This window comes from Falco punctatus, assembly GCF_963210335.1.
Source record: "Falco punctatus genome assembly, chromosome: 3".
Classification (NCBI taxonomy): Eukaryota; Metazoa; Chordata; class Aves; order Falconiformes; family Falconidae; genus Falco; species Falco punctatus.
The window spans coordinates 27494247-27522012 of NC_137582.1; the positions used below are offsets into that span (position 1 = coordinate 27494247).

The 27766-nt window shown below is 35.4% G+C and overlaps 1 protein-coding gene across 34 annotated transcripts in view; it reads right to left on the bottom strand.

Moving 5' to 3' along the window:
* The window catches only part of RIMS2 (regulating synaptic membrane exocytosis 2), a 511335-nt gene that overhangs the window by 395010 nt on the left and 88559 nt on the right, over window positions 1-27766 (bottom strand). For all 34 annotated transcript variants that reach the window (XM_080377968.1, XM_080377979.1, XM_080377978.1 and 31 more), the window contains one exon: window positions 3297-3507. In XM_080377968.1, coding sequence (XP_080234094.1) covers window positions 3297-3507 — 211 coding nt within the window. The remainder of the gene's footprint in view (window positions 1-3296; window positions 3508-27766) is intronic.

A 27766-nucleotide genomic window follows, 5' to 3' on the forward strand; every position in this document is an offset into this window, starting at 1 on the left:
AAGATAGATAGATAGATAGATACACACACATATTTATAAGCTAGATAGATAGATACACACACATATTTATAAGCTATGTATTAAAAGAAGATTAAAGATTCTTCTCAGAAATTAATGGCATAATGAAGAGTCTCAAACACTTCACCATGTAACTATAAGCTTTCTAACACAAAGCAGTAATCCCAAAAACTGGTGGCTTTGAAAGGGCAGTTCAGACTCCAAATCCTGTCATTCACACTGTGATCACAACAGTAATTAAGAATTGCTTCATGTAATCTACCTATGTTGAATAAACTCCAGGATGAAGTCTCTTTTAAGAAACAGGCTATGACATATAAAGATATGTGAAGTTCAAGACAAGCTGTCACACTTTACTGAACACCTAAGACTACCTCCAGCCTCTCAGCTGCCTCCCCCACATTGCTGTCAAACATTCTTGAGCCCATAGCAGTGCTATGCAAGTAGTAACATGACTGACCACGAGAGACAGTCTAGTCAGTCACTTCAATAGCAAAGACATTTAAAAAATTATTCAATTCAGTTCTCAAAGAACTGATGCTAAAAAAGCAACAAATCAGTTAGACTTCAGTGGTATTTTTTCTGTTCAGTATCAGTTTTATGGGGAAAGGCCTTATCTCCATGAATATTCAGACACACAGAAACATTAGCAAAATTACTGGAATTCCATTAACCCAAAATATATCTGGAATGAGTCAATAGCTACACCTTATCCTATTTTTAAAAAATCTGTTAGGAGGTCAATCTGGCTGCATGAGCCAAAGCCAGTCTTCAAGACAGTATTTTTTCATCTTCAGTGCCTAAAGTTTTCAGATCTTCATTGTGTCAGGATCTTAATAACCCATATAGGGTTTTTGTAAGCTTTGAAACAGAGTGAAGAGTTCAAACATGCCTAGCCTCTGTTGAAATTGAGACCATCATCTGTTGTTCAATGAGAGTCTAAACAGCTACCAAATGAAAATAGTTTCAAATAAATAAAATTAATAACAGAAATAGTCTGTGCAGTTGTCATTTGAAGGGAATTATCATATCCACATGGTTTGTTCTAAAATCACAGTGTTCTTTTGAAGAATCAAGAGAACATGAGGTGTCAATACAGAAATGCAGTGTGCTGCGTTTCTGAAAATCAAATATAGTCCCAGCGAAATAATGAGAATGCAAAGCTTTCACAGAACCAGGGAGAGCTGAGAGAAGTTCTCTACTTACACCTTCTGTGTTCCGCACGCAGTTGCTGTGGGTCTTATAGAACAGCTGAAAATCTCTTACTTTTGATATTCAAGGACAAAGACAGAAGGATATTCGAGTGGCTGCAAGTGATAGCAGCTGGCCAAACATCATGAAAGAAAGTATGCAGTATGCATCAAATTAAGTTTTCAGACAAGTCTTGGTTTTGTCATCTATATGTGAAATGTTGGTTTACTGAACCAGCATTCTGAGCTGTTGAAATTTATGTTCACTGCACACAAAGTTGCATCTATCTGGAAGCTGCATTTGTCCGATATTTTAGCATGTAAATTTCTCAGCTGCATAAACCTCATTCTGCTGTCTGCAGCCTCATTCAGTGTGCATTTCCCTATATAAATCAATATGAATTAAGAATGGTATATTTTGTATATGAATGGTACCTATATTACTAAGAACAATTACTGTTTGCTGTCATGTGATTTATTGTTTTAATCAATCTGAATTTGTTCAAAAACATAAAAGATGACAGTTCAAGTTCCCCTACTCCCATGAAATTTAAGCCCCCATCCTGGCTGAATACTTCATTCACTAAGATAATAAGCAGTATAGAAGAAGCAGCGCTACCAGTTTTATTTGTTTGATCTAGAAAAAACTCTCACATAATGATAGTTTTTGTACAACCTGAACTGAATTTTAATGCTTATGTTTCAGACACTGTAACTAAACTGAAAAAAGAATAAGTCATCCAATCACTCTGAGAATCCTAATCTAATGCTCTGACCACCATTAGTTATTTCCATGGTCTGCTCTTACTTATGACCATGAACCTTGTAAGAAGTAGTCCTCCTTGTGACCCTTGAAAAAGAAATGTTCTTTGCAGTTCTACATCTTCTGAGATGATATCGCTATTGCTTGTCTGCAGTAAACTATTTAGTAGCCGAATCTGGTGCATATGGCATGAATTTGGCTTCAAACTTGATATTAGGAAAAGGTCACAAACCTAACAGCTTCATCAAAGACCATTTCAGACAGTTTAAGAATCACTTTATATAAAGTCCAAATCAGACATATATAACCTGTCAAAAAACGTCTATGAAGACCAAAGAAAATCTAGCAAAGTTAAAACAGGTAGTTATTAGAAGTCATCCTTCAAGAAGCTGAAGTTGTATCCACTAAGGAAAATGGAAAAGAAATAATTCTGGTAAATTCCAGTAGAATAAAAATAATTTTCATGGAGCAATATGTATAGGCACAAAAGAGATCATACATAGGAGATTACCACAGTCTGTCTTTTGTATTCATGTTCACGGTGATTAGGGAGATACTTACACTAGAATCTTATTTTATACAGAATGAACTGGAGCATACAGTTCAAACTGATATTTCAGAAAGAGAAGCTATAAAGTGAGTCAACAAAGGAAACAGTAAGAAATTTTTCACATCAGATGATACTCAGCATAAAACATCTCAAGTCTAAAATGTCTATTTCAGATTGCTGTTTTACCTGTTCTTATACAATAAATACCAGTATACCAGCTGTAAGTCTATATTGTTAGTGCATTTAATTTTTTCCTAAAAATATTTTGACCTTTGTATGCACGTTTATATGTACATATACATAATATATGTGCATATGTATAATAGCTAATAAAGATTTTAAAGCTCCATCATATATTGTATATACTGTTTTAAGACTAATTTTACAATTATCCTGTACAGAAGAGACTGGGTAAGCAGAAAAGGAAAAAATCCTTGCTATAACTTGTAATAATTAGTGTCTCAATATTAGCATCACTAGACATACGCCCCTGTCTCCAACACAGAGACTCAATCCTCCAATCAAAGAATTGTACTTTCATAAGTCTGTTAGTAGAAATGTGGCATGTATTAACTTAAAAGCCATAGTTGCAAATCCATCTGCAAATGGGAATTATTTGAAATGGGGACAGATGTCTTAAAAGCCCCTAAAGTAGATATCATTACCTCCTTAAAGGAAATCCGTTTCAACAGCTATGTGATTTGGGTGCATAAGTAATGAGTAAGAGACATTGCATTTAAGAGAAGGTTGTTAATAAATTTTCATAACTTCATACCTTATTTGACCGTAAAGACACTCTTCCTCCACAGCGCGCACAGAATTTAGTTTGGCAATATGAACAGTTATGGCCACAGCCATCAGCAAATTTTGTTTTGTGGCAGATGCCACAGGTTGGGGCATCACCCTTCTGCTCCTGCTGCTGCTGTGATTCTTCACCCATCTTCTTCACTTGCTCCTTATACATTTCAAACTGCTGATGTAATTTTCTGCAAAGAGAAGAAATCATCAACAGTTGTTTTATTTAACTCCACAAATACTTTGCAATCACTAAATTTCAAAACACAAATCAGAGACAAATATTGTAGTAAAGCAAATATATTTAATTTATGATGCTCCAGAAGTGTAACATTCAAAAATTACTTCTAGTTCATTATAACTAAACTCTAGGAGAAGACCCAACACTAATGACATGCAGCACACAGTCCAGCTGTTACAAAGAAGTAACTTTGCTTTAGGATGTGACCAGCTGTTAGCTCAAAATACAACAGTAGGAAACATGGGCTGAGTGATCCAAGAGCCCATGGCACTAGACCATAAACTGGTTAACAGCAGGGAAAAAAAATCTAATTTGTTCTTCTAAGTGTACATTTGCTCAATTCCAACAGATGCAAATATCTTCACTTGGTATCTTATCATCATTTATCTAATAATATTGCACAGAATGATGATTCTAAAATGCTTTCTCAATCACTTTTCAAGCACTGGGTGCAAGCCCATAACAAGTTGCCTCAGTTTAACAAGGTATTATAAATCATTTATGCCACTTTTTATATAGGTACTGCCATCACATGCCAAACCTAAGGTAGAAGACTACCTTAGTTATAAAGTCTAGGGACAGTATTTTAACATACACACACATTTTGCCTTCCATTTCCAGTGGGCTAGGAGCACATTCATAGTCAGCTGCCACGTGCATACAGAACTGCAATGACTCCTTCAGGTGTGTTACTTCATCCATATTTCTGAACCCACAATAATCAAATCTCCATATATGATAGTTAAAACTGTCTCATTACAGCCACAGTTACAGACTCATTTCACATTCTATTACAGCAGTTTTTCCTCAGATCCTATTTCTGAAGGTGAATTATGTCATGGGAAATATAATCTTCATTGCAAAAAGTTATCACTTTTTAGTTCCTGTAGTTGCTAAAAAAAGCTGGAAAATGCAACACAGCATATTGTAAGAGATTCAAATACACAGAGAAAACAAAAAGAACTTTTACTTCTCTTTTGTTTTTATCCTCGTGATTTAAAGGGTCTGAAAAGTGATCTTTAAATTCTTAGCATGGAATTCAACTCACCTAATTTTGCTAATAGAGACTGAAAAATTTAGCACTCTGAAAATTATTAATCTAATTTAAGCATTTTTTATAGCTCCCTGAACAGACACAAGCAAAACCCCTGAAACAAAACATTTTCTATAAAACATTAAAATGGTATACTAAGCCAAAACATTAAAAGTGCAAAAGAGATTTCCTTTTCTTTAGAATGATTCTTCCAGAGATTCTTGAGATGAGTTCATTAAAAAACACACATGAAGCCTAAGACAGAACAAAGAATAACTTCCTGGAAAAAAATGAAATCTAGGAGACCAACTTCCTTAATGCAGAAATATATACTTTATATGTATTTTTATATGTGCGCATATATATATATATACAGGATATAATCTGATATGAAATTATTTCATCAGAAGTGTCACAGGCTCTTATCAAAACAAATATTACACCGAGTCAGTTAAAAATTATCTCAAACAATTATTTACCATGGATAGTCACACCTATGGCAAGAATTGTTGGGAGTTGCTTCATTTTTTCATGAAAACTCCCTTAAGAATGTACTTTATGTTATACCATAGAGGAGCTGTAGGAACAAACGGGCAGCTCCCTCTCCCCATGAGGCAAGACAAAGGCTGGAGGCATGCCTCTTCTTCTGTGTACCAAAACGCTGTCTCAAGCTCTCAACTGCTACTGACTCTTCTCCAGAAAAAGGAAAAGCAGGGTTACTTCATGTTGTTCGTGTGTCATTTTTCTAATCTACCTGCTCTTGTTACTTGAGTTCAATTCTGAGTCAACACGCTGTCCTCAGGACGTAGCAGTTGAACGTTTTTCTCTTGTTTTGAGCCCTTCTCCCCTACATGCATACACCTTCTGGTCTGCAGCAGAGCAGTAAGAAGGGCCACGTCTCTGGCCTCCACAGAAAGGACATGAGGGTCATCATTGCCTCAAGAGGCATTCCTGCCATCAGGGGCAAGTGCCTTCCTCTGCCTGCTCACTGGTTCAAAAAGAATCCAGTGTTGACTGCTCTTTGTCGAATGGGGCAAGACACGAGTTACTAATAAAAAAGAGCTGAATGAAGTTGAGAACAAAATTTGGAAATCTGGAAACCTGGCACATTTGACTACGGTATATAATTGGCAGTTCCTAGCCTGGCCTGTTTCCATCAATAACACATGTAATCTCCGAGACCTTGCTTGCCTTTTAATTTTGCCAAACATTGCATTCTTCATTTAAAGCATATTATCTATGCAGAACTTCAAGTTTATTTTAAGTTACATTCAGTTTTGTGACTTCCTTATAATCTACAGCCTTTGTTTGTATGATTATTTGCTTACCAGTCTTACTGATGCATAAAAAGCACAAGCCTTTTGCCAATTCTTAAGCCTCATATACTGAAATAATTTCACTTTTGTTTCCTCTTGGGCACAAGAATCCATGTAAAGGTCACAAATTTTACCTCAAATCATAAACTTTTCAAGGTTATAGAGTAGTTTTCTAAAATCTTTGTTCGTGTAGCAAACAACTCATCTACCAAAATAGTTCAGCTTTTTCTGTTCCAAGAAAAATACTACATGTATTGCTAGCTTTCAGAAAAAAATAAACACTGAAAACAAAAGTCTATTAAATAATCAGTTACACACAACGTGTGTCCTACTTACTGGGCAGCACCACTTGAGATTAATATGCATACTTGAAATTCAATACAAAGTTTTCATTTTAGGAAGTCCATAAAAAAAACTTTCTGATCTCTTCCATAGATTAATAATATTATCTTTTTTTATCATCTACCCTGCAAAGGTCTCAGCCAAAAACTCACCTAATAACATACAGTGCTAAGTAGGTGTTTAGAATAGCAGGTATTCAAAACACATTTAGTAAAAATTGGGTAACATATATTTTTCAGAAAATGCAATGCAAGTAAAACTTCATTTTGTTCAAGTTGTCTGCACTCATGTCTCTACTCAGAATGCTGCTGCCTGGGAGTGCTCAGGAGTTTAGACAGCAGGAGCTTGAAAGTAACCAGTGCCAAGGCAAACTTCAGAGCCTGGAACTGAACCCAGGTATCCCAAGACTATGATCTCCAGTCCCTATACTCCAGTGAGTTCCTCTGTTAATGCAAGCAGCCAAGATCTGTGTTGAGACTGAAAAAAATGGCTCTGCAGATGAGCTGCATTTTAGGCCAAAATGCTTGTCCATAATATAAATCTCACTGTTAGTCATGATAAGGTATTTTTGGTTGTAAATCTAGATAATTACATCAAAATGTACAGTAACAGAACATTTAAGCAGAAAACTCAGCAATGCCTATCTGTAAACTTTGTATGTGTGTATTTTGACAATGCTGCAAAATCTCTCTCCTTTTCTACACTGTTTCCAAAAATGCAAGTGTCCACTTTCGTAACTGCTATAAATTTTAGGGGAAAAGGACAAGTTGGTATGAGTTTATGCAAAGACCTAATGATAATGAAAAGTCAGGCTGGAACACTGATATTTAAGTTCTGCTTATTTTCATATCTTGTGAGAATGAGTTCCCTGAATCACAATCCTATCTGCTGGAAGTTACAGTGGTGAAGTTCATGAGGCTTATATGACTAGTCAAAACTTTTTTTTGTACTGTAAAACATCACATCAAAGACAGTTGCACAGAGGACTTTCAGTGTCAAAAGCAACTTGCTCTGTCAAGGTCAAGAAATAGTTTCTATTGGAATACTTGCTTTGTTCTGGAATTGAGTTAATTTAATTCTGTTTATTTTTGGTTTTCCACACCTTTCTGGAAATGAGAAATTCAGTATCAATTCAAAAGCAGCAATCTGTGGGTCTCTTATGATCCATGAGCTACTGCCAAATGCAAGAAAGAAAAGCAAGTTCAATAGTCTGATGTCTTTTATTATTGTGCAGAAGTTTCTATTTTCTCCTCTCCTCCAGAAATACCCACAAAACTTTCAACATTTTAACAAAAAAGAAAAAAAAAAAAAAAAAAAAAAATTAGTACTGACAAGAAGTTGCACAGCCATTCCTGCCTTCCAAAAGTTCACTTAAATGTTTCTGTAATTTCCAAAGCTGCTCAAAATCTGCCATTAGAAAGGCGACTGTTAAGCAAGTATCCAGGATGTTGAGGCCACATGGAAGTGTAGCAGCCACTTCTCATTTCTTGGCTAAACTTTTCTCAAAGTTTTATTACTGATTGTAGCCCGTGTCTCATTTCCTATTCCCAGGCTTATAGCACAGATGTGGCTGGAATCCAGGGTTCAAAAAGTGTTTGTTCGCTTTCAGTTCTACCAAGTCCCATTCATTCAACAATTTTTCTGCCCGGTGGCAATGACTATCTGGTAACATACAATGTTCTTCCCTGTAGTGTATTAAACACTCTTTGCTTTCTACTTTTACAATAGTTCCAGCTAACCTGTCACCAAGTACACCCACTTCTCATCTGAATGGATGTTATTCTCATACATATAATGCCATGTGTTGATACAGGATAGGAAACAACCAGCTGAACAACAGCTCTGTTGTCAAGAAACTCTGGAAAAGAGGGTGGAAATGAAACTATGATCCAGTGGTGTGTGTGTTCTCATTACAATCTGGACAAATTACATATGGGGCTATATCAGCAAGAGAATGAGCACCAGAGAAAGGGAAGTTATTTTTCCCCTTTAGTTGACACAGGCAAGGCCACACCTGGAATATTGTGTCCAGATCTGGGTCCACAGTTCACAAGGGATGTTGATAAACTGGACTTGTCCAGCAGTTAAAAAACAAAAAACAAACAAACAAAACAAAACAAAACACCAAAACAAACAAACAAACAAAAAAAAACCCAAACAAAAACACACAAAAAAAAACACAAAAAAAAAAAAACAGAAAACAAACCTATGTTTAGCAATGCAAAATTGAGCTTTTCTTAATGGCAAAATGACAGTTTCCCTATTATTCAACTGAAATGAGAAAGGGCATCACACAAAACTCCTCTTCAGAAGAGCATGATTCTGCTTTAAATCTAGCAGATAAAGAAAAATTATTAAGCGATTAAAGACACAAGCCTAACTTCAAACAAGAATCTCACATCCAATTCTGTTTAAAATTAATGGATTATCATACCCAGGCAGATAACAGAACTACAGTCTTGATGCCATTCACAATTCAGAGTTTTCAGCTTTCATGTCAGCGAAAATGAAATATTGACAGAAACTAGATGTCAGCAGAGATCTCTACATTCACTTAATCCACAGCACTTCAACTTTCTTGCCGGCAAAATGAAATTTCTACTGTTTTATTAGAATTGATGTACTATTTCTAATTGTCTGGTATCCTCGAAAAAATAATATTTAGCTATTTTCTGCTATCAGTATGTTTAACTTCAGATTCATCTACCTAAGAGAAATATCTAATCTTAAATGTTAGTTAAAAAAAAAAAAAAAAAAAATCTACCCAGAAATATTTAGAGAATGCAAGGTGAAAAGGGTTAAAAAACACAACTGCAGAGTAAAAATGCTACTTTTTAATCTATGGCCCGGAATTTACAATAACCAGGAGAAATCCAAGATATTGAAAATAGCTAGTCAAATTTTCCTAAATAAATGTCTTTTCTTTTGAGGCACTTACTTTGATTTCCTGCTGAAAGTACCAGCTTTTTTTTTTTTTAGACTTCAGATATAATGTCTAGAAAACAGAAGATACCATAAAATCCAGTATGTTTACATATTCACTTGAAATGCAGAGAGACCTATATTTTATTTTCTACCTGCCCTGAATCCCAGATTTTCACAATCTATGCAGCAACAGTAATTCTCAAGCTTATCTCAAAACTGTACATAGTCTCTGCTTTGGGAGTTGTCAGACTTTGTATAAATGATCTGAAATTTTTTAACCTGTTCAAGCAAAGAATGTAGGGGAAAATGAACTCCACACTGGTGTTTTTTTCAGGCAGGAAGTGCATTTTTTTTCTCCAACTCTAAACCAAAAAGTAACAGATACAGAGATTTTTGCTAGCTTTGTAAGTATTTTGTTTAGAACAAGAAGGTTAAATATAAGCCATATAATGACAATAACAGCCATGTTCAGCAGTCAAATGGTCAAATTGTGAGCAAGAGATTTCAGTGTAAGGTTTTTTCTAAACATAGAGTAAATCCTCCTAAAATTGTCCATAGAAATAAATCTCTGAAATGCTTAGTTTTTTCACTTATATATGGTTTGAGTTGTTTTACAGATAGAGCTAACCAGAAAAAAAAAAATATTTTCATGTTTCCAATTCTCTAACTTCTTAGGGAACAGGTACTTGAATTATTCTGTGATATTCATTAACCTGAAATAGGAACAAAGCAACAGTGATGAAATTTTAACTGCAGAACATCTTTAACAAGCCTATGAAATACAGTAGTCACAGAATAAGGAGGCCCTAAACATGGTGAAAGACTTCCTTACAAAAGAAATAACCTCATTCAACACTAAGAAAAATACTACCTGTCTCAATCACAGAATTATCTCTCTATCAACACAATATTTTTACTGAATTCACAAGAAAAACACAAGGTGGCCAAAATCTGGATCCTAGGTTAAAAAGACACAGACACAGTTAAAATAAGTTACTGTAGTCAACACATATGGGACATTATGTGTTCCAACAATTTCACTAAAAGAACTATTGTAAAAACATATACGTTTATTCTGAGTATATCTACTCTAAATGCAAGTGAATTACACTGACTGTGCTTGAAATGCTGAAAAGAAAAATTGCTAAGAGAATGGAAAGAAAGGAGTGTGGTTGCTAAATGATCTTGCCCTTGGTTTATATTGGTGCTGCTTCTCACTTGTAACTCAAGTGGGAAAAGCCAACTACAGCAAAGCTAATCAACATCCAAAACTAAGACCTCTGTTTCAGTCTCTCTTTGTCATGCAAGGGAGCAGGGTAAAGATGTCCTATTACATAGGCCCTAACAGCATTTGCCTTACACTGGAGAATGGAACCAAAAATTCTCTACTTGGTGTGTACTTTGTACAAGCCACTCTAGAAGTAACAGACAGTCAAGATAAGGTCTTCAGGCTGTGCTGGCTCCATTCTCTCTTTTCCCCATTTACTAGGGCTTTCTACAAAGGCTTCCAGTTCACACCTTATTACATTTTCTTCTCAGCTTTTTTGAGCTCCCTCACAAAACAGCAAATATTCCTCTCACTGCATTCTTCCTGATGTCATAATGTATTAATTAATTAACCTGGTATGATCCTAAATAAGTTGATGATTACAAAGTCAAGTCATTGAATCTAGTTTATTTTAATACACTCGGAAACTCAAAAAAAGACAAGAAAGATGGAGGGTGGGGGGAACCCATTCAATTTTAATAACTGAGTAGAATGTGATTCCATGAATGATTACATACCAGCTAGACAAAAAGTCTAGCTGGAACTGGGAGGATTACCTCATCTATTTTTCTCTGTTTATAATGCTCAGTATTGAATAAAACTGCAGCCTTTGTCTATTAACTTTGTTTATGAGCAGCAGTGAGGCTGCTCTTTGCTGGCAGGGTAGCAGTGAACAATAGCTAAGTACAACAGTCCTGTGCAAGGCTACAGGAAAATGTGGACATGGAGAAGATGAACACATGGCCAATTAAAGACTGACCCAATTAGTATTACCATATTTCTGTGTGCTTTCAATGACATCAACATAAAGCCAGACAATATGTATATAAAGGAAAAAAGTAGGTAACTCCTGGCTGTACGTGTTACTTTCATGTTTCCTCAGAACAACAGAAAGATACTTGTTTCTACCTTTTCTGCAGCAGTTCAAGCTAATTGCAAGATGAAATCAAGAAGTGGTATCTTTGTAACTATTTTTTTCTTCTTGTTTGTTACAATTAATCTTTAACTGAACTGAGGTTTTGTATTTTTACAATCTGTAACATAAAAAAAAGCTGTAAAGTCCTAGCTAAGGTTTAAACAGGCAGAATACAGTAACACATGCAATTCATCTAGATCTTTTTCAACACTTTTTTATTTATGATAAATGAGGGGCATTTAAAAATAGAATAACACATTCCTTCACTAGTTTATCAATGGCCAAATCATGCAGACAAAGCTACCTCATTTCACAATAACTGACAGTTATGAGACTAGCCACCTATAAGTAAGGAATGTTCCTTCATTAACTGCAGATGTAAATTACTTTGCACCTTTGAATATGTTCATACCCCTCTGTGTTTTACTTCAATGTAACTGACAAGGTTCTAATTACCCTTTTCTGTTTCTTATTTAAAATCCTAACTTACAACAGAAGTTTCCACAACTTTCATACAAATATTTTGGTGATTATACTGGGGTATTTTTTCCTTATTCTCATTAGCTGCTCCTGTACCAGAAAAAAAAAATTGTAAAAGAGCTTCTTTAAGCCGTTATGAATCCATCAATTACCACTGTGTTTTTCTCATTTATTTCTAAAATAAAAATTTTTAGCTAAATTTTTCAGTCTTTCTCCATAAAAATTCTTCATTATTCTTCTAACAAATTTTGCCACCAACTTAAGTACCTTCTCCACCTATACTGGAAATATCAGCAGTACTTTCTTTTCAAGGGTCAAGTGAGTAAATTAAATCTATACTGTTATGCACAATAGCTAAAGTTTTCCTTCTGCTCTTTACTCTTGTGACAAGGCCAACACTGCTCAGGTAATTTTAGGTCTCGTTCAAAGTAAGATTAACCATGCCAGTTGTAATTGAAAAAGGGAATCTTCTAGGCCCTGATTCTCCAGGGAATCTCTCCAAGTTCGTTCCATAACCGCATTCTCTCAATTAAAAATATTTTATCTCCAGTTCCATGGGCCTTGTCTTTGTGTTTGCAATCCACACTATCCCAAAGGAGCTGCTTTGGTAAAGTGCTGAAACTGTAAACACTAATCCTCAGCTGACAATGAAGATCAGGAGCAAGTAGTTGAACTTCCAGTAAAAGTAGGCTGCCAGAAAGTGTATGTGGCAAAGCAGAAGAATAGGATCTTTAAAGATGGGCATTTTTACTGTCATTTCATTTATATTTTATTCCAGTTATAGTAAGTAAAAGTTACAAGATTACAGATTAAAAATTACAGATAATTATGGTCAACTTTGCTTTTACTAACTCATTATGAAACAGGATGTAAGCAGTCGCTCTGTGTACCCTACTTTCAACTTCACTTAAACAATTTCTGCCGATTCTTGTGGGAAAGAACAACTTTCTCAAAGACATTTGGGTTTCAAGTTCAGAAAAAGTCATAGTGACAGAAGGGAACTTTTGAAACTGTCAGGTTTAAGGGTAAAGATGCATCAGGAGCTCAAGCTTTACTGAATGTATATTATAAAGGATACAATCAGAGAGAGAGACACCTTACTACAGGTAATACTATTTCAATTTCAGCTGTACTGATACCATAATATTATCATATATTGCTGCTGCTGAGCAGTTTGGAAAAGGGGTAGTAGAGTTTTCAGAAACTCTGCATAGGAGAAATCAGTCTTTCTTTCATCATTCAGTCTCATATTGCTGATGACCAGCATCTGTCCTTAATTTCTATGAGAGAAAACACAAAGGACAGGAAAAATCTGTGGCATGTATATTGTTGTAAATAGGCACATCAAAGGTAGCATCATATACATTTAGAATCATGACACTCTCAGCTATCACCACTTGCAGTACCCTGGGTTTTGGAAAACCCCAACCAGAACCCAAAATTTCTTAGACTTCCATCAGCCACAACAGACCCCCAAGTAAAAAGGTAGAAAGAAGACTCAGCTCCTTGCTAAATAGAAGGGGAATAACGTGTCATGACTTATTTTGTAACAGAAAGCTACTTTATAAACTAGAATAAGGATTATTTTGCAGTTATTGCAGCACCCTCATTATTTTAGGAGCTTTATGTAAAAATGAAGACTCCTATTTGGATATTTTCTATGCACAGTTGACACAGATATACACAGACTTCTGTTCCCAATACAAAACTTCTCACCTGAAATCTAAATCACTGAGGAATACACTTGGCTCTCATAAAAATTTCCTTTTATAGTCTATTTGTATCCTGTTACTCAACTTTTTATATTTAACAAACACATTGATTTTTATAGCTACTGTTATGTTTCCTCCTGATTCACCTGATTTATATGTTTTGTAACAGAGATGTTATATTAGTCTAAAAACATCAGAAATATAGCTGCATGTTGGCTATTTCTACACTTTTTTCTGATACAGTTTGTCTTAGGAATTTAAATAAATATCAGTTTTTAAAAAGTTGGGCTACACATATATACTTTTTAATTACTAGACCTCGATTTATTTAAGCAGTCTCATTATTAAAAGTATACTACTTGCTCCTCTATCCAAATAATTCACTCACAAAAAGTCTCACATTTTATATTTGACTTGTTTTCATAAATCATAATTTTATTTACTTTATACTAAATTTTGTTTTATAAGTATGCAATATTTACCAAATATACCTTATAAAAAGGATAATTCAGCTGCTGGCAATTAAGCACATTGCAACATTATTACATTTATAAAGGGCATCTCCAGCAGAGATAATATTTCTCACAGTCACTCGGGTTACTTTATTTGCATCATCAGTTGACTTACAAAAGGAAAACATTAACTTCACACCTGAAGTTTTAAAAATGCCCAAATAACTAAGTTACTGTGTTAAAACTTTTTTATCCTTACTATGAAAGGCAAAATTACTTTTTCATTAGACAATTACACACACATCCAAAATAAATACATGCTAAATAATAGGTCAGACTGTCTTGGCTCCGAAATGTAACACCTCCTGACATTATAGTATCATGATTAGAACGAGTTCATTCCACATTGTTTACAACATTCATGAGCATTTTCAATTATTAAGTAGCCCCTATCTTTTTACCTCTGTGACAGGATTGTTCCTATCCTGATGATTTTCCTTTTTTAACAAACAGGAAATAAATTTGAGCAATGCTAGGAAAGCTAGCGTAAGCAAGTCTCAGTTGTGCTCACCATATGGTTGTCTCAACTTCATCTAAGCAAACTATCATCAAAATGCTTGATGCTAAACTATCACTACCAAAACTAGTTGTAGTAATTAGTTGTGGTGCATCTTGGTCTTGACTGTATCAGTATTCTTACTGTAAAAGTATCACAAGTGGAACTACATTGCTAGCAGCGCTATAGGGGCAGATCCTCTCGAAACAGTTTCTCAGAAAACTGTAATCTTCCATACTGTTCATATTTCTAAAGCAACAGGAAGCAAAGCCAAAACAAATTCTTTTCATAATGCTCATTTAACCTCTTCTAGAAAGAAACAAAATAAATGGGTGTTGAAATGGAAATTAAAATATAAAAATAATTATGACTTTTTATGAGGAAGGAACTCACAAAGGAAGAGAGATGATCTCACCTACAGGAGACAATTTTCATAAGTGTATGAACAATTTTCCCCACGCTAATTATACCTAAACCCACACCTCCATACTTTCCCTTTACTCAAAAAGTGCACTGAACTCAAACTTTACTTCTCAGAAGTAAAATACAATCTCAATTTAGGTTGCAGCAGTATTTCTCCATTTTAGATAAACAGTGTTTGATAATGATTGAAAAGAGATTTGTGCCACAAAAACTGCATAAATAGTAATTATTCTAACACTATTTGAGACATAATGCTCAAGTTTTCCAAATAATTGGAGTTGTGCAAAACAACCACAAAAAATCAGTGCCAAAGAGTACCTCAGAATTAAATCCTATATGTAAATACTTTAACCCCTAATTAAAGCTTATTAATTAACTGTTAAGAGCTCAGAGCTAGTGGGTATAAATGCATGTTGTAAGAGAATAATGTTAGGCCATCAGTACGCCTACTGATAGTGCTCTGCTGCTCATAATCCTGTAGAGTGAAATTATGCAGTGACAGCAGGCCCTGTATACTAGCAGAGGGAGCAAGGTCACTGTGACACTCAAAGGTCAGAAACTATCCCAGAGACAGCTCTGTGACAATCTATTTTATTATAATGCTTGAAACTTTTCTCTGCCAAACTTCTGATAGAAGTTTATTAAAGCCTTCTCTGGGAGTACTTCTGTTTGGAGAAATAGTAAATATAAACAGATTCTACTCACATTTCTTTTAGCATAATTGCACTGAAACAAGTAGAACAAGTCTTAGTTTGGCTCTTCATCAACCAATTGTTTTCCTGCATAATAGTTCCCACATTCATGCATTCTATTTTTTCATATTGTTGAGCAGGGCTCATAGATTACTATATTCTTATGTGAACATGTAAATTGTTGAGAAGTCTTTTTTTTTAAATAAGATCTACAGACCTAACCCCTGAGTGGGTTCAGCTCAGCTCAGATGTTCACTGCAAATCAGACTTGGAAGGAAAACCTTACTTTATAGTGTTGTTTTCCTTGTGTCCTTTCTCACTGAGGTATCGTCAACGGCCATGGCCTTTCAACAAATCTACCATCCTAAATTAAAGACATTGTGGAATATAATTTGAAGGAAAAAAAATATATTATCATGCCTGCTGCAGAAAATGGTCAATTCCACCTAAAGAAAATAAATTGAGATGTCCACACTCAATTACTGATCTTATTTTACATAAGTCTTTTGTATCCAGGATTGACTATATATTACTATTCAAAGACACAATATCAATACTGATAAATTTCCAATTCTTCTTTCAGCTAATGTAACTAAGTTATCACAATAGGATTTTTGTAACAGTAGGTTTCCAGCATTGGAAGTGGGATATTTCTTTAAATATGGGCACCCAAAAAAGAAACATTACATACACATGTCTCTTTCATCTTTCCCTGGCCTCTAAAGATAGAATCAAAAGAGAGGCAAAGGCATTGGCTAAGAAGTAACAGCAAATACTTGAACAAATCACCAGAGGAGATAAAAATTGTGATCCTAAGATTATCACAACTCATCAATGTTACATGTTTAACCAAGGAAAGAATATTTATTTAGTGTACATAGGTAATTAATATTGTAATAGCTAATAAATATACATAATGGAGCCACAAATTCAATAGTAACTCTTTCAGAGAACGGTTTCCAACAGAACAGATAGCGTAACATTTTCTTAATGGATTCAATGTGGATACTATAAAGAAGAGAATGCAGGGTCACCACTAAATACGATGAAACATGACTGGAATACGTTTGTTACCTTAAATACACATTTAATCTTGAAACAGACAATGTTCTGCTCTTTCTGAAGTCATCTGTTAATCAGATTTTTGTCGTACAAATGTTAGTGTTTTTCGTGCTGCTTATGAACACCGCACTAGAAACAATAAAACATGTTTTGCTCTTAGGTGCATAATTGGGACATGGAGGAGTCCACAACTGTTCCACAACTGTTTTCTGACACAGTCTGTATCCATAGGCAAAGCACACCCAGGAGGATAAGTCTGACTGTGTTCCTGTTGACAAAAACCAAATTCTCTCTGCTGAATATCCTTGCGCTGAACCAATATCCCTTTCCTAAAACAAAACTATCCTAAGTAATCAGTTGTGGAAGCAGGGAATATACAGATGGATGTAAATGTTCCTAAAGGATGAGGAAAAGGTGACATGTAGAAAGAATCACTGCAATTACATACAAGCTTTCAAATTTTGGAATCATTGAATCATGTTTGTGACAGAACAAAATTCCCAATAGGCCCCAAGAGAAACTGGATTTTTGTTTCTGTGAGGCTGCTTTTATTTTTTTGCTCTGTGACAATCTTCACCGTCTGTTAATATTATTCATAGATGAGACTTTGTACCCAGTAGTACTCATCCTCACCCCAGGCTTCTGATCGACTCACCCTGGCACCATCTGTCTATGTTTGTTCTGAGTCCAAGATACTCCAGGAGCCACATCACTATGAATTTACTTCAACTTTCTCTCTATGCAGAACATAATCAGAAAAACATCTTTTGGAAGAAATAAGTGAATTTCCTCCTTGTGTCAAATTGATATTACTTCTACTATGATCAGGGAAAGCCACCTGTGAGCAAAGCAAACGGGAATTATTATACTGAAAAATTAAAAAGATACATTCTTCTGTAAAATAGAAGAGCTGACTGAGCGTTTCATGATCTAAATGTTTTGAGGACCATGCTTCCTTTTGGAACATACCTGAAATGTTTTGGATATCTGTTCAGTCATCCTCAAATCTCTAAAACCAGAGCTAGAGTGAGGACGACCACCACACCACAAAAAAACTGCACCTGGTGATAAGGGACAACTGTGTCATCTAGTATGTATTCTCTAGGTAAACACAGCAGAGCTCCACATCCTGTAGTCAGCCTTCCTAAACGAGTCCTTTACTGCCTTAAATAAGGAAAGATAAATAGACATTTCTTTCCTCTAGCCTTGCTGCCCCTCCACACCTCTTCAATTAAGGAATAAATACTTCATTGTATTTTTATCTAATGAATTGACCAAATACTCCAACTATTCCTTATAAAAGGAATAAAACAAGACCTCACTCGCTCTGAAATATGTGATACAATCAACCACCACAAATACATCAAAATAGAAGCATGTAACAGAGAATAAACTCTTCCAAAGACAAACACAACACTGATTCACAGCTATCAATTAAACAGAAATGTTATTTAAAGGAGTTGTGAGTTTAAAAGCGTGTAACAAACATTTGAACTTTTTTCCAAAAAGCTCTGCAGCTGGGAAGCCTAATTGTATTTCCAGCAAGTCTAATTGTGTTTCCTGACTCCAGGGGACAGGAATTCCCCAGGTACTGATGACTGACAGGTCTGGTTCTGCTTTCAACCTGCAAGTAAGCAAAAATAGCAACGGCTACGTGAAACTTAGCATGAAAAACTACTGCTGTTTCCACTGGTATCATTAGCAGCTGGAAGCGCTCAACATTTCATAGTAGCATTCAGCACTGCCTGCAACTGGTCATTTGTAGAAGTCATTTGCACAGGTACAAACTACTCTCAGTACTTGCATTCAATAGTAAACATTAAGATGTAGGGCTTAAACCACACAGGTATCCTTTGTGAAGTGTCAAACATCTTTCAGTACTAAAGAAACCCAATGGAGTTAAAAGGTATCTGCCAGCACTTCTACAAACTTAACTGTTTTAGAACCTGCTGCCTAGTTCTGAAATTGGTTATTGGTTTATGAACCTCATTTTTTCTTTTTAAGAATTTGATCCAACTTTTTGAGGGTAATTATGCAGTTACAATGTTATAATTTATTCAACCATGATCACTAAATCTCTCCTCTCTCCTGAATATTTATTCAACATTGTTCATTATGCTCTTTTCATGCCTTACTATTTCTACCCTGGTGCAAAATAAAAATATTTAGAATCTTTTATATCTCAAATGACCATTCATTAAAACTACCTTTTGAAAGCCTTTTTTATTACACCAGTCACTACTGATTTAAGAAGTCTGATGTATTTGATACAGATAACTAAAAGTCTTCAGTAAAGTAACACTGATTGTTTCAGGAAATGTTATTTTGATTTCTAAATAACCTTTTATACATCTCTGACTTCAGATTCTTGGTCAACTTTCTTCCCCATTCAACCAATAATTTAAAAATGCCTCCTAGTATTTTTCAGAAATTTTCCAGTCACTCAGTAACACGTACAGCAAAAGAAATGAAGGTATCTTGTTCATGCTGTCTTTCTATCAGTTTACATGGGAAAAAAAAAACAGGGATTGCCCAGGGACAAAGCTATTGCTCTGCAAAAACCAAACATGTTATCTTCTCTACATTAGTCCTACCCCTATTCATGTGCAATACTCAATATTCTGGGGATTTATTCCACTTTGGTAAAAGCTATTCTGAATTTTTGTGGATTAAATGTTAAGAGATGAAAAAGGTCAAAAGAAGGTGAGAAGGAGGAATAAATTGAGGAGACGTACTAAAGGACTGCTTTAATCTACAACCTCATGCAAAAGGTCTAGAGAACCATCCCAGGAGAAAGTAGCTCTTAGCCTACAATAGCAGGTAAGCTTACTTAAGGAGGTGAGCTCAAGTCAGCAGTTTTCATGAGAAAACAGAAACTATAAAGCAAAAATTAGCCCAAGTTAACTGTGACATAAAAATATTTTATAAACACCCATATCTCTGCTGTCTTGTGTGAGTGCTTCCTGAACATACCCTTCATTTACAGTACTTCTAGGGTAGTAGCATGACTTAGAGAAGCATCTTTCTAGGGAACAGACAGACAGATAGATATCAGTTCCACTGAAATCATTAACTAGTTCTGATATCCTTTGATTCTGTGCTTCTGACCACTAAATTTATTTTCTCTTGAAACCCTCAACGAAAAAGAACATTCTCTAATAAGAATCTATTTTAGCACATTTTTAAACTAGATAATGCAGACAACCCTATAATATGTTGAGCTGTTCTTCAAATCCACTAGTATTAACTGAAATTTAAAATGTTTAGAATCACAGAAAATACTGCAACAGTAACTGATGTCCATGGGGAAGAAAGCTGTAATAGAGTGGACAAGCACAGAGAGCCAAAAGAAAATACACTGGGAGATAAAACTTGACAGAGAAAGATGGACACAGAAATCTTTGAACTAGAAAAAGGGAAATCAAGTTTGGAAAAGATGGTCTACAAGAATATTTTTTTTGTTATGAAAAGAAATAGCCTCAACTAACCAGAGGCCAGAAATCCCATAGTTAGTGATGATTATTTCATGCTACAGATCTCAATTCTACACACACTGCAGGGGTTCTATTTGCATGTTTACTCTACAGTACATAAATCTGTGCACTCTGGCTATTTCTGTCAGAGGTCAGTGTATAAGGAAACAATAAACAACTCTTTAGCTTTCAGAGTCAGAAATAAACACACAACTTTATACTCTGTTGCTGATTTCAGATCCTTCTTAAATGGCTATATTTTTTACTTACAAGGACTTCTAAGACATTTTTCATGCAGTCAAAAATAAAAAGCTTTGCAACTATGTTTTATGTTACAAGAAAAGAAGCACGTCTCCTCATAGGAATTTGGGATGTTTGTTACCTCTTTAATTACCATATCTTCATCCTATTGGAGTTGTTATTGAAAGTACTATCACCATTATTCTCTGTTCTTCAAACCGTAGCAGGATCAAAAGCTGTAGTAACCCATGCAATTCTCTCCTTCATCCCACTGTGGGGGTGAGCGAGCAGCTGTGTGCTGCTTAGTTGCCCACTGTGGTTAAACCATGACACCAAATTACACCATTAAGCCTTCAGACACTACCCCAAGCACAACCTGGCTGTACCATATGGTTTTCTCCTTTGGGTTTCAAACTAGGATTCTGTCTATACTGGAATGCTGTAGAACTGCTGAGCTCCCAAGCTTCCCTTCAGTTTCAAGCACCTTAATTGTATTTCCATATGATAAAGTGTGCTGGGCCCATACTCCCAATGAGAATACTGAATCAGTAAGAAAAATTTACTAGAGGGCACAGGATGGTTTAAAGCAAGCTATGACAAGTGACATAGATAATGTAAATTCCATGGGAATTCAGACTTCAGTATTCATTATGTTCACAAAAAGAATCATGAACCTTGCCACAATTCACCAGTGTGATTAACACTTCCTGTATTCTTTATTTTCTACCCAAGTATCAGAAGAAAATGTTCCCTGCTTGAAGAGAAAGCCAAAAGCAGCAAAAAGCTGACAATACTTTGTATCAACCTGCAAACAAAACATAAGCGCCAGAAGATACTCTCTTTTTCTTTTCTTTTGCTTAGTCTCTGCCAAGTCATCACCATGGATTTGATTAAGAGATTATTTTAACAAAATAGAAGCTCTATGTGAAAGCTAAGAATATGTTGCTTATGACAATATTTCATCAGTTAAAAAAAATTATTTAAAAGTTACTGCTGCAATTGTGGATTTCCTTCAAAACTGACATTAATACATATATATATATATATACTGTGAATGGTTAAAAATTGAGACATAATCCATGAAAAATACTCTACACATAGCAGCAGTTATAGGTGCACTGACTACTCACTTCTAAATAAAAATCCAGATGTCTCTACAATGTAAATCTGTATTTTCAACAATTCATTATTACCTACATTTCTATATATGCTCTACCCTGAAAGTGAGTCTGCCCTTTGTAAAAACTGAAACACTTTTTAATATTTCCAGCAAGGTTTAGTCAGATTACCTTAGCAAAAACAACCATTCCTTTGCCAGCTTAGTCCCTGACAGGCACAAAAAAGGAGATAAAGGAGCAGGTATCTGTAATGAACTGAAAATTACATGGAAAAGTAGGAGCGTGTTAGAGGAGGGAAGCAAAAATCTCAGTAACGGATATTCATACCCTTCAGACATAGCAGCTTGAGGGAAGTTGCTGCTTAGCACCAGAGATGGGGTAGCAACTACACTGAATAGCTATGTGTTGCTACACATGTAAATAAACATTTGCAATCTATGATGATCACAAACATTAAGGAAAGCAAGGTTCGACTTCTGTTTGGCAAGTCAAAAACATCTTGTGTGATTTTTTGAAATAATTTCTGATATAAAGAGAAGTCTTGGAACTAGTAATATAGCAAGTCAAATAAGGTTCACATCACTTTTACTTATAAAATGTGGTTTGGCCCTGTCATTTCAAGGAGAAATACTTTAAGTTATTAAGAATACTGCATAGCCAGTAGAGTGCAGCAGCTGTGACATGATCCTCTCTAGAACTTTTGACCTTCCTAAGACAAGTTTTGAAAAACTTCCTACAAATTGCACTTGCTGCACGATCTTTACCATCAGTTCTTTACAGATGAAATGCACAATTCTTCTTTGGGAAAAAATGTTCCATTATGGTTACGGTTGCTGCCAAAATAAGTGGATAATCTCTACATTTTGCAAGAACCCCTTTTGCCACTGTCAAGAAGGCAGGTTCCATTTGAGACTGAGCTTACTGATTCAGCTGCATGCTGAACATGCCTTCCTCTTATTATAGTATGAGCATCACTTGTGTCTAAGTTAAGCTTAAGCCAGCATTTTCTAAATCTATTTGCTTATCTCATTCAGACAACCTGTCATCCCTCTAGGGGTACTGTCCATCTCTTTTGGAAAGCAATTCAAAGCCGGATCTTGTCAGCATATTTAGTAGCACCACAGCTTGTGACATCCAGAAATTCTCAGAAATTTCAAAAATTGTAACAGAGAGAAAATACTTTCACACAAAGCTTTCAGGAGTTGCTTTAAGTATGTTACAACATATTACATTCTGTATTGTCTAGATAGCAACAGGTTTATTTACACCTATATGTATATACATGTGGAAACATTCTGTTCTTCAGTCATACCAATTTTTTTACTTCTTACTATGTTGCAGAACACAAAATATCCAGAGATTTTAGTATACAGAATAGTTCAGATGTAACTCCATTTCAGCCCTACCCTTACAAAAAAAGCTGAATTATTTTCTTTCATTACTATTTTATCCAATTTCTTATTTGAGTAAAGTACATACACTGGGTTTATCTCAGTTTGGGGGGCTTTTTACACCTTTTCTTTGCCTGTAATACTAACTGCTGGCCAACTAAGTATTTTTAGTTGTGTTCTCTTTCTACTTGCAAATCTGTTTTTTCACCCCAGATCCTCAAGGAATTCCTCATTATACCATACTCCCTGATTTTTTTTAAAGATTGCTTTTTTCTTTCACAAATAGACATTTTCTTAAACAATAGGTTCCTCACTTTGTCCCTGAATATTTAAGAAATCTTATTAATAATGAATTAAAAATTTATCAAAAATGTGAAATCTCTTCTCTTTGGACTATCACATTCTGTGGGTTTGTCTGCAGACTTGCAAATCTGTCTGTATTTTAGGATTAAAATAGATCCATTGGATTCCAAGTTAAATACGGAAATATATTTCTCATGATCACTATATTTACCTATCCCAAACATGTTTATCTTTCTTTGTCTTCTGATAAAACCGAGTTCCAACATACTCACGACTACTATCCTGGCCTCACTAACATTGTGAACAATCCCACTAACGTAAGTCTTTCTTGTATTAAATATTACAAGGAAAAAAGCTGGGGAAAAAATCAGGGCACCTTTACAAGTCAGGAAACCACAATCTTATGCTGCAAATGGTAAATTTAATAGTTTCTTAACAGTAAGAGCCATGATTAGTCATCAGAATCACACAACAGAAGCTGTTCAGGTACCTCATATTTACTTTATTACTGAGACTTAAACAGTTTCATGTTTAAGAAGGTATTTTGTGGATTTATATTTTACTTCAAAATAGTTTCAGTCTCCCTGTTTCTTTTTTTTATATGGCAAATTATGATTTTATTTTTAGCTCATTTACTCTGGTTTTTTTTCCCTCTTATTATCTATGAAAATAAACACACTAGTGCGCTAGATTTTTCAATACTCCAATTTCATGAGTGTATTGCCTGCAGAGACATATTTTTCTCATTCAAAAAAATATTCCTTCAAGTGGAATGTGTTATTTTCAACAGGTTCTGTTAAAAAACATACTGAACAGGAATTACTCAAACTGCAAATAAAACCACTGACTATATACAGTGTGAATTTATTAAATAATTATTTACGTGGGCTTGCTATCACAATTGAGGTAAATAATCTGAAGAAATTCAAAACTACCTAGTGGTTGGCAGGCATATTGTTTACACAGTAAATTTAGAATATAAAAATACTGATCCATTGATTTACGTCAATATTTGAGAAATGCCAATCTATTTTAACTAGAATTCATTAGAGATTCTTATAAATGGAGCAACCTATTTCAAAGATTGCTTTAATTCAGTCACTGACTAAAATGTAGAGGGATTTTTAAAGGACCGAGGACATATGTTACCATTGTCCAGGTTGGACAACCCAGGCCTGTTAGTTGAAGCTGCAGAGCAACTTTAAATTGTCCTTGAAACAAGCAGTGTGAGAAAGAAAACAAGCTATGCACAAACAAGAAGCCAGGTGCGGAGCAAGTCCTGGGAACGGCAAAATCAACACACTCTCATCGGCATACTCTGATCAGATGCCTGCAGCATGCTCACCAGTCAGCGACACGGACGCCCGCGTGACCAGAAACTTTATCCAATCACCTGTGTGTGGAGTCGTGTGAGCGGTTGGTTTAATTTATAAATATGACCTGTTTGTTTAATAAAGTGAGCAAAGCATGTAGCCATATTGGTGTGATTGTCGTGACTTGGCCGACTCTCCATGGGGCACCCTCTTCGCTAAAATATCCAATAAAATTTCATTACCAGACAATTCTAATTTTATGAAGAAAATAACATATCTAACCTAAGAAAGTCTACTTGTTAAATGCTGACTTTAGGGACTAGTAGGACTGAGTGTGCATCATAAACTAAAAAAATGTTGTATGCATTGCATCTTAGAATTTATTCTGCTTTTGCACAACTTTATGCAATAGTATCTTAAAGGAGATGTGGAATAATGACACTTTCTTCTCTATAAGTACAGTAACTGTTCTTTACAGTACACATATTTATATACTGAAAACTTTTCCATTACATCTAGGTAATTTTATAACATCAGGACAGGATATCATAACCAAACTATGTGTGTGATCACAGAGAATGAGTATATACTGTGAAAAATCAGTATTACTTTACATTTCAAATAGCAAAGGTACTAAAATGTAAAAATCAAGTATTCTTGGATAATTTATTTAGTTTACAGTTGTTTATGGAAATCAATTTAAATAAAAAGATCTGTCTCTTCAGGACTACAGGAAAGGGCATTTTACTGAAAATTTTACTGGTTTGCTGGAGTGCTCTACCAACAGAAAAAATGATTTAGTTCACAGAAAATTATACAGAATAAGGTTTTACTAAGTATCATTTTACGGTCATTCCCTATAATGACAGCATAACTTCCAGAAAAACATATAAATAACTAGTTATTAACAAGCCATCTTTACCAGAAAAATCCCCCATGTTGTGCTAAGCAATGTATGTTTTTTACTCCTAGAATTAGTCTAGTGAATGTACAAAAAGGTAATTAAATATTTTAATCTATTTATTTTGAAATATTTAGGTACAAAAGGCTTTATGCCTAATGGCTTTTGACACTATTTTGTCTACTGTTTATTAATATTGTCCTCATAATTATCAAAGAAAGAAGCAAGGATCATTTCCTGCAGCCAAAGTCAATGATAGTCCTCTTAAAGTTCTTAGCAAGCATCCAAACCAACCAGAGACTCACTTTCAGCCTGAAAAGAAACAAATTTGTTCATGGAAAAAGGCAAAACACCCCCATCATCTTTTCAGTATTTTGATATCTTTAAGCAGCAAACGTTAGAAACTTTCTTCCCTACACCTCTGTGTAAATCAGAGTTCTCATATCTTCAGTACTGTGAGCGATGCTGGTCACCCTTAACTCAAAAAGACCTAATGGAATTTTTAAAAGGAAGCAAGGCAACAAGGATGATCAGAAGACAGAGTGCTTTTCATAGAAGGAGAAACTCTGACTCTTCAGTTTAAAAGAATAACTGTATGAAATATAATAGACTGCATGGAATATAATAGAAATGTGTAAAAGTTATGCACAGTATAGACAAAAGTATATAAGGAATTACATAACACAAGACTGCGACTCCCCAGTGAAATTAATAGGCAGCAGGCAGAAAACAAAGAGTAACTACTCTTCTATAGAGCAGAAAATTTAATTGTCGAATTCATTTTCATGAAGTTCTGAAGCCAAAAAAAAAAAAAAAAAAAAAAAGGTTTAAAATGAGGCTGAAAATACTTATGGAGATAGATTCCTAATGGCCATGAAATAAATTCAGCAATATGCATGCAGTCTTTGCCTCAGGAAGCCACTAAAATATCTGAGGTCAAGTGGCTGTATGATGCATGCCCTCCTCAGGTGTATTCTTAAATATCCATTGCAGGGCACAGCCAATACATGATATTAGACTAGATGAATCTTCAGTGTCTCATAGCATTGGAATTCTTTTGATTGGAGCTTGATATCACTACATAATGTTCCAAGATTCATACAAAACAAAAATATAAACTCCAAGTCAAACCCTTAGGCACAAAGAACACCACCAAATCCTAATGAGGAACAATCTGAATATACCTTTTACAAAATATATGTCATATAAACCTGAAGAAATACAAATTGACAGACTAATTGCTGAGCATCAAAAGCAGTTGCTTCAGGGGGCAGCTAAGGATTTCTACACTGTATGGATGACAACATGGAAATATCTTGAACACTGCAGATAAAACTCTTGATGAAGTACACAGGAGCTGGAGATAAAAGTATTCTTCATCAAGGAAGACTAGATACACAAGATCACTCTCAATAATCTTTGAATGATCATGGCAATTGGGAGAGGTGCCTGGTGACTGAAGGAAAGCAAATGTCATTTCCACCTTGAAGAAGGGCAAGAAGGACCTAAAGAACCACAGGCTGGTCAGCCTCACCTTCATCCCTGGGAAATCAATGGTTTAACTAATCCTGGGAACCATTTCCAGGCACAAAAAGGACAAAAAAATGATCAGTAGTCAGCATGCATTTGCCAAGGAGGAGCCATGCTTGACCAACCTGATGACCTTCTACAATGAAATGACTGGATCAGGGGAGAGCAGTGAATATTGTCTACCCTGTCTCCAGTAAGGCTTTCCACACTCCCACAAGACCCTCATAGAGAAGCTGATGAAGTACAGGCTGGATGAGCAGAAAGTGAAATGGATTGAAAACTGGCTAAACGGCTGGATCCAGAGAGTGGTGATCAATGGCACAAAGTCTAATTGGAGGCCAGCTACTAGCGATGTACCCCAGGGGTCAATACTGGGTCCAGTTATGCTCAGTATCTTCATTAGCAATCTGGATGATGGGGCAGTGTGCACCCTCAGCAGGTTTGTAGATGACACCAAATTGGGACAAGTGGCTGATATAGCAGAAGGTTGTGCTGCCACCCAGAGGGACCTCAACAAGCTGGAGAAATGAGGTGACAGGGACCTCATGAAGTTCAACAAGGGAAAGTGCAAAGTCCTGCAACAGGGCAAGAACAACCCAAGCACCAGTATATGCTGGGGACTGCCCAGCTGGAAAGCAGCTCTGCAGAAAAGGACCTCAGAATGAGTCCTGGTGGACATCAGATTGAACATTAGCCAGCAGGCCTTGAGGCAAAAAAAGTGAATGGTAATTTGGGCAGCAGTAGGCAAAAGTATTGCCAGCAGG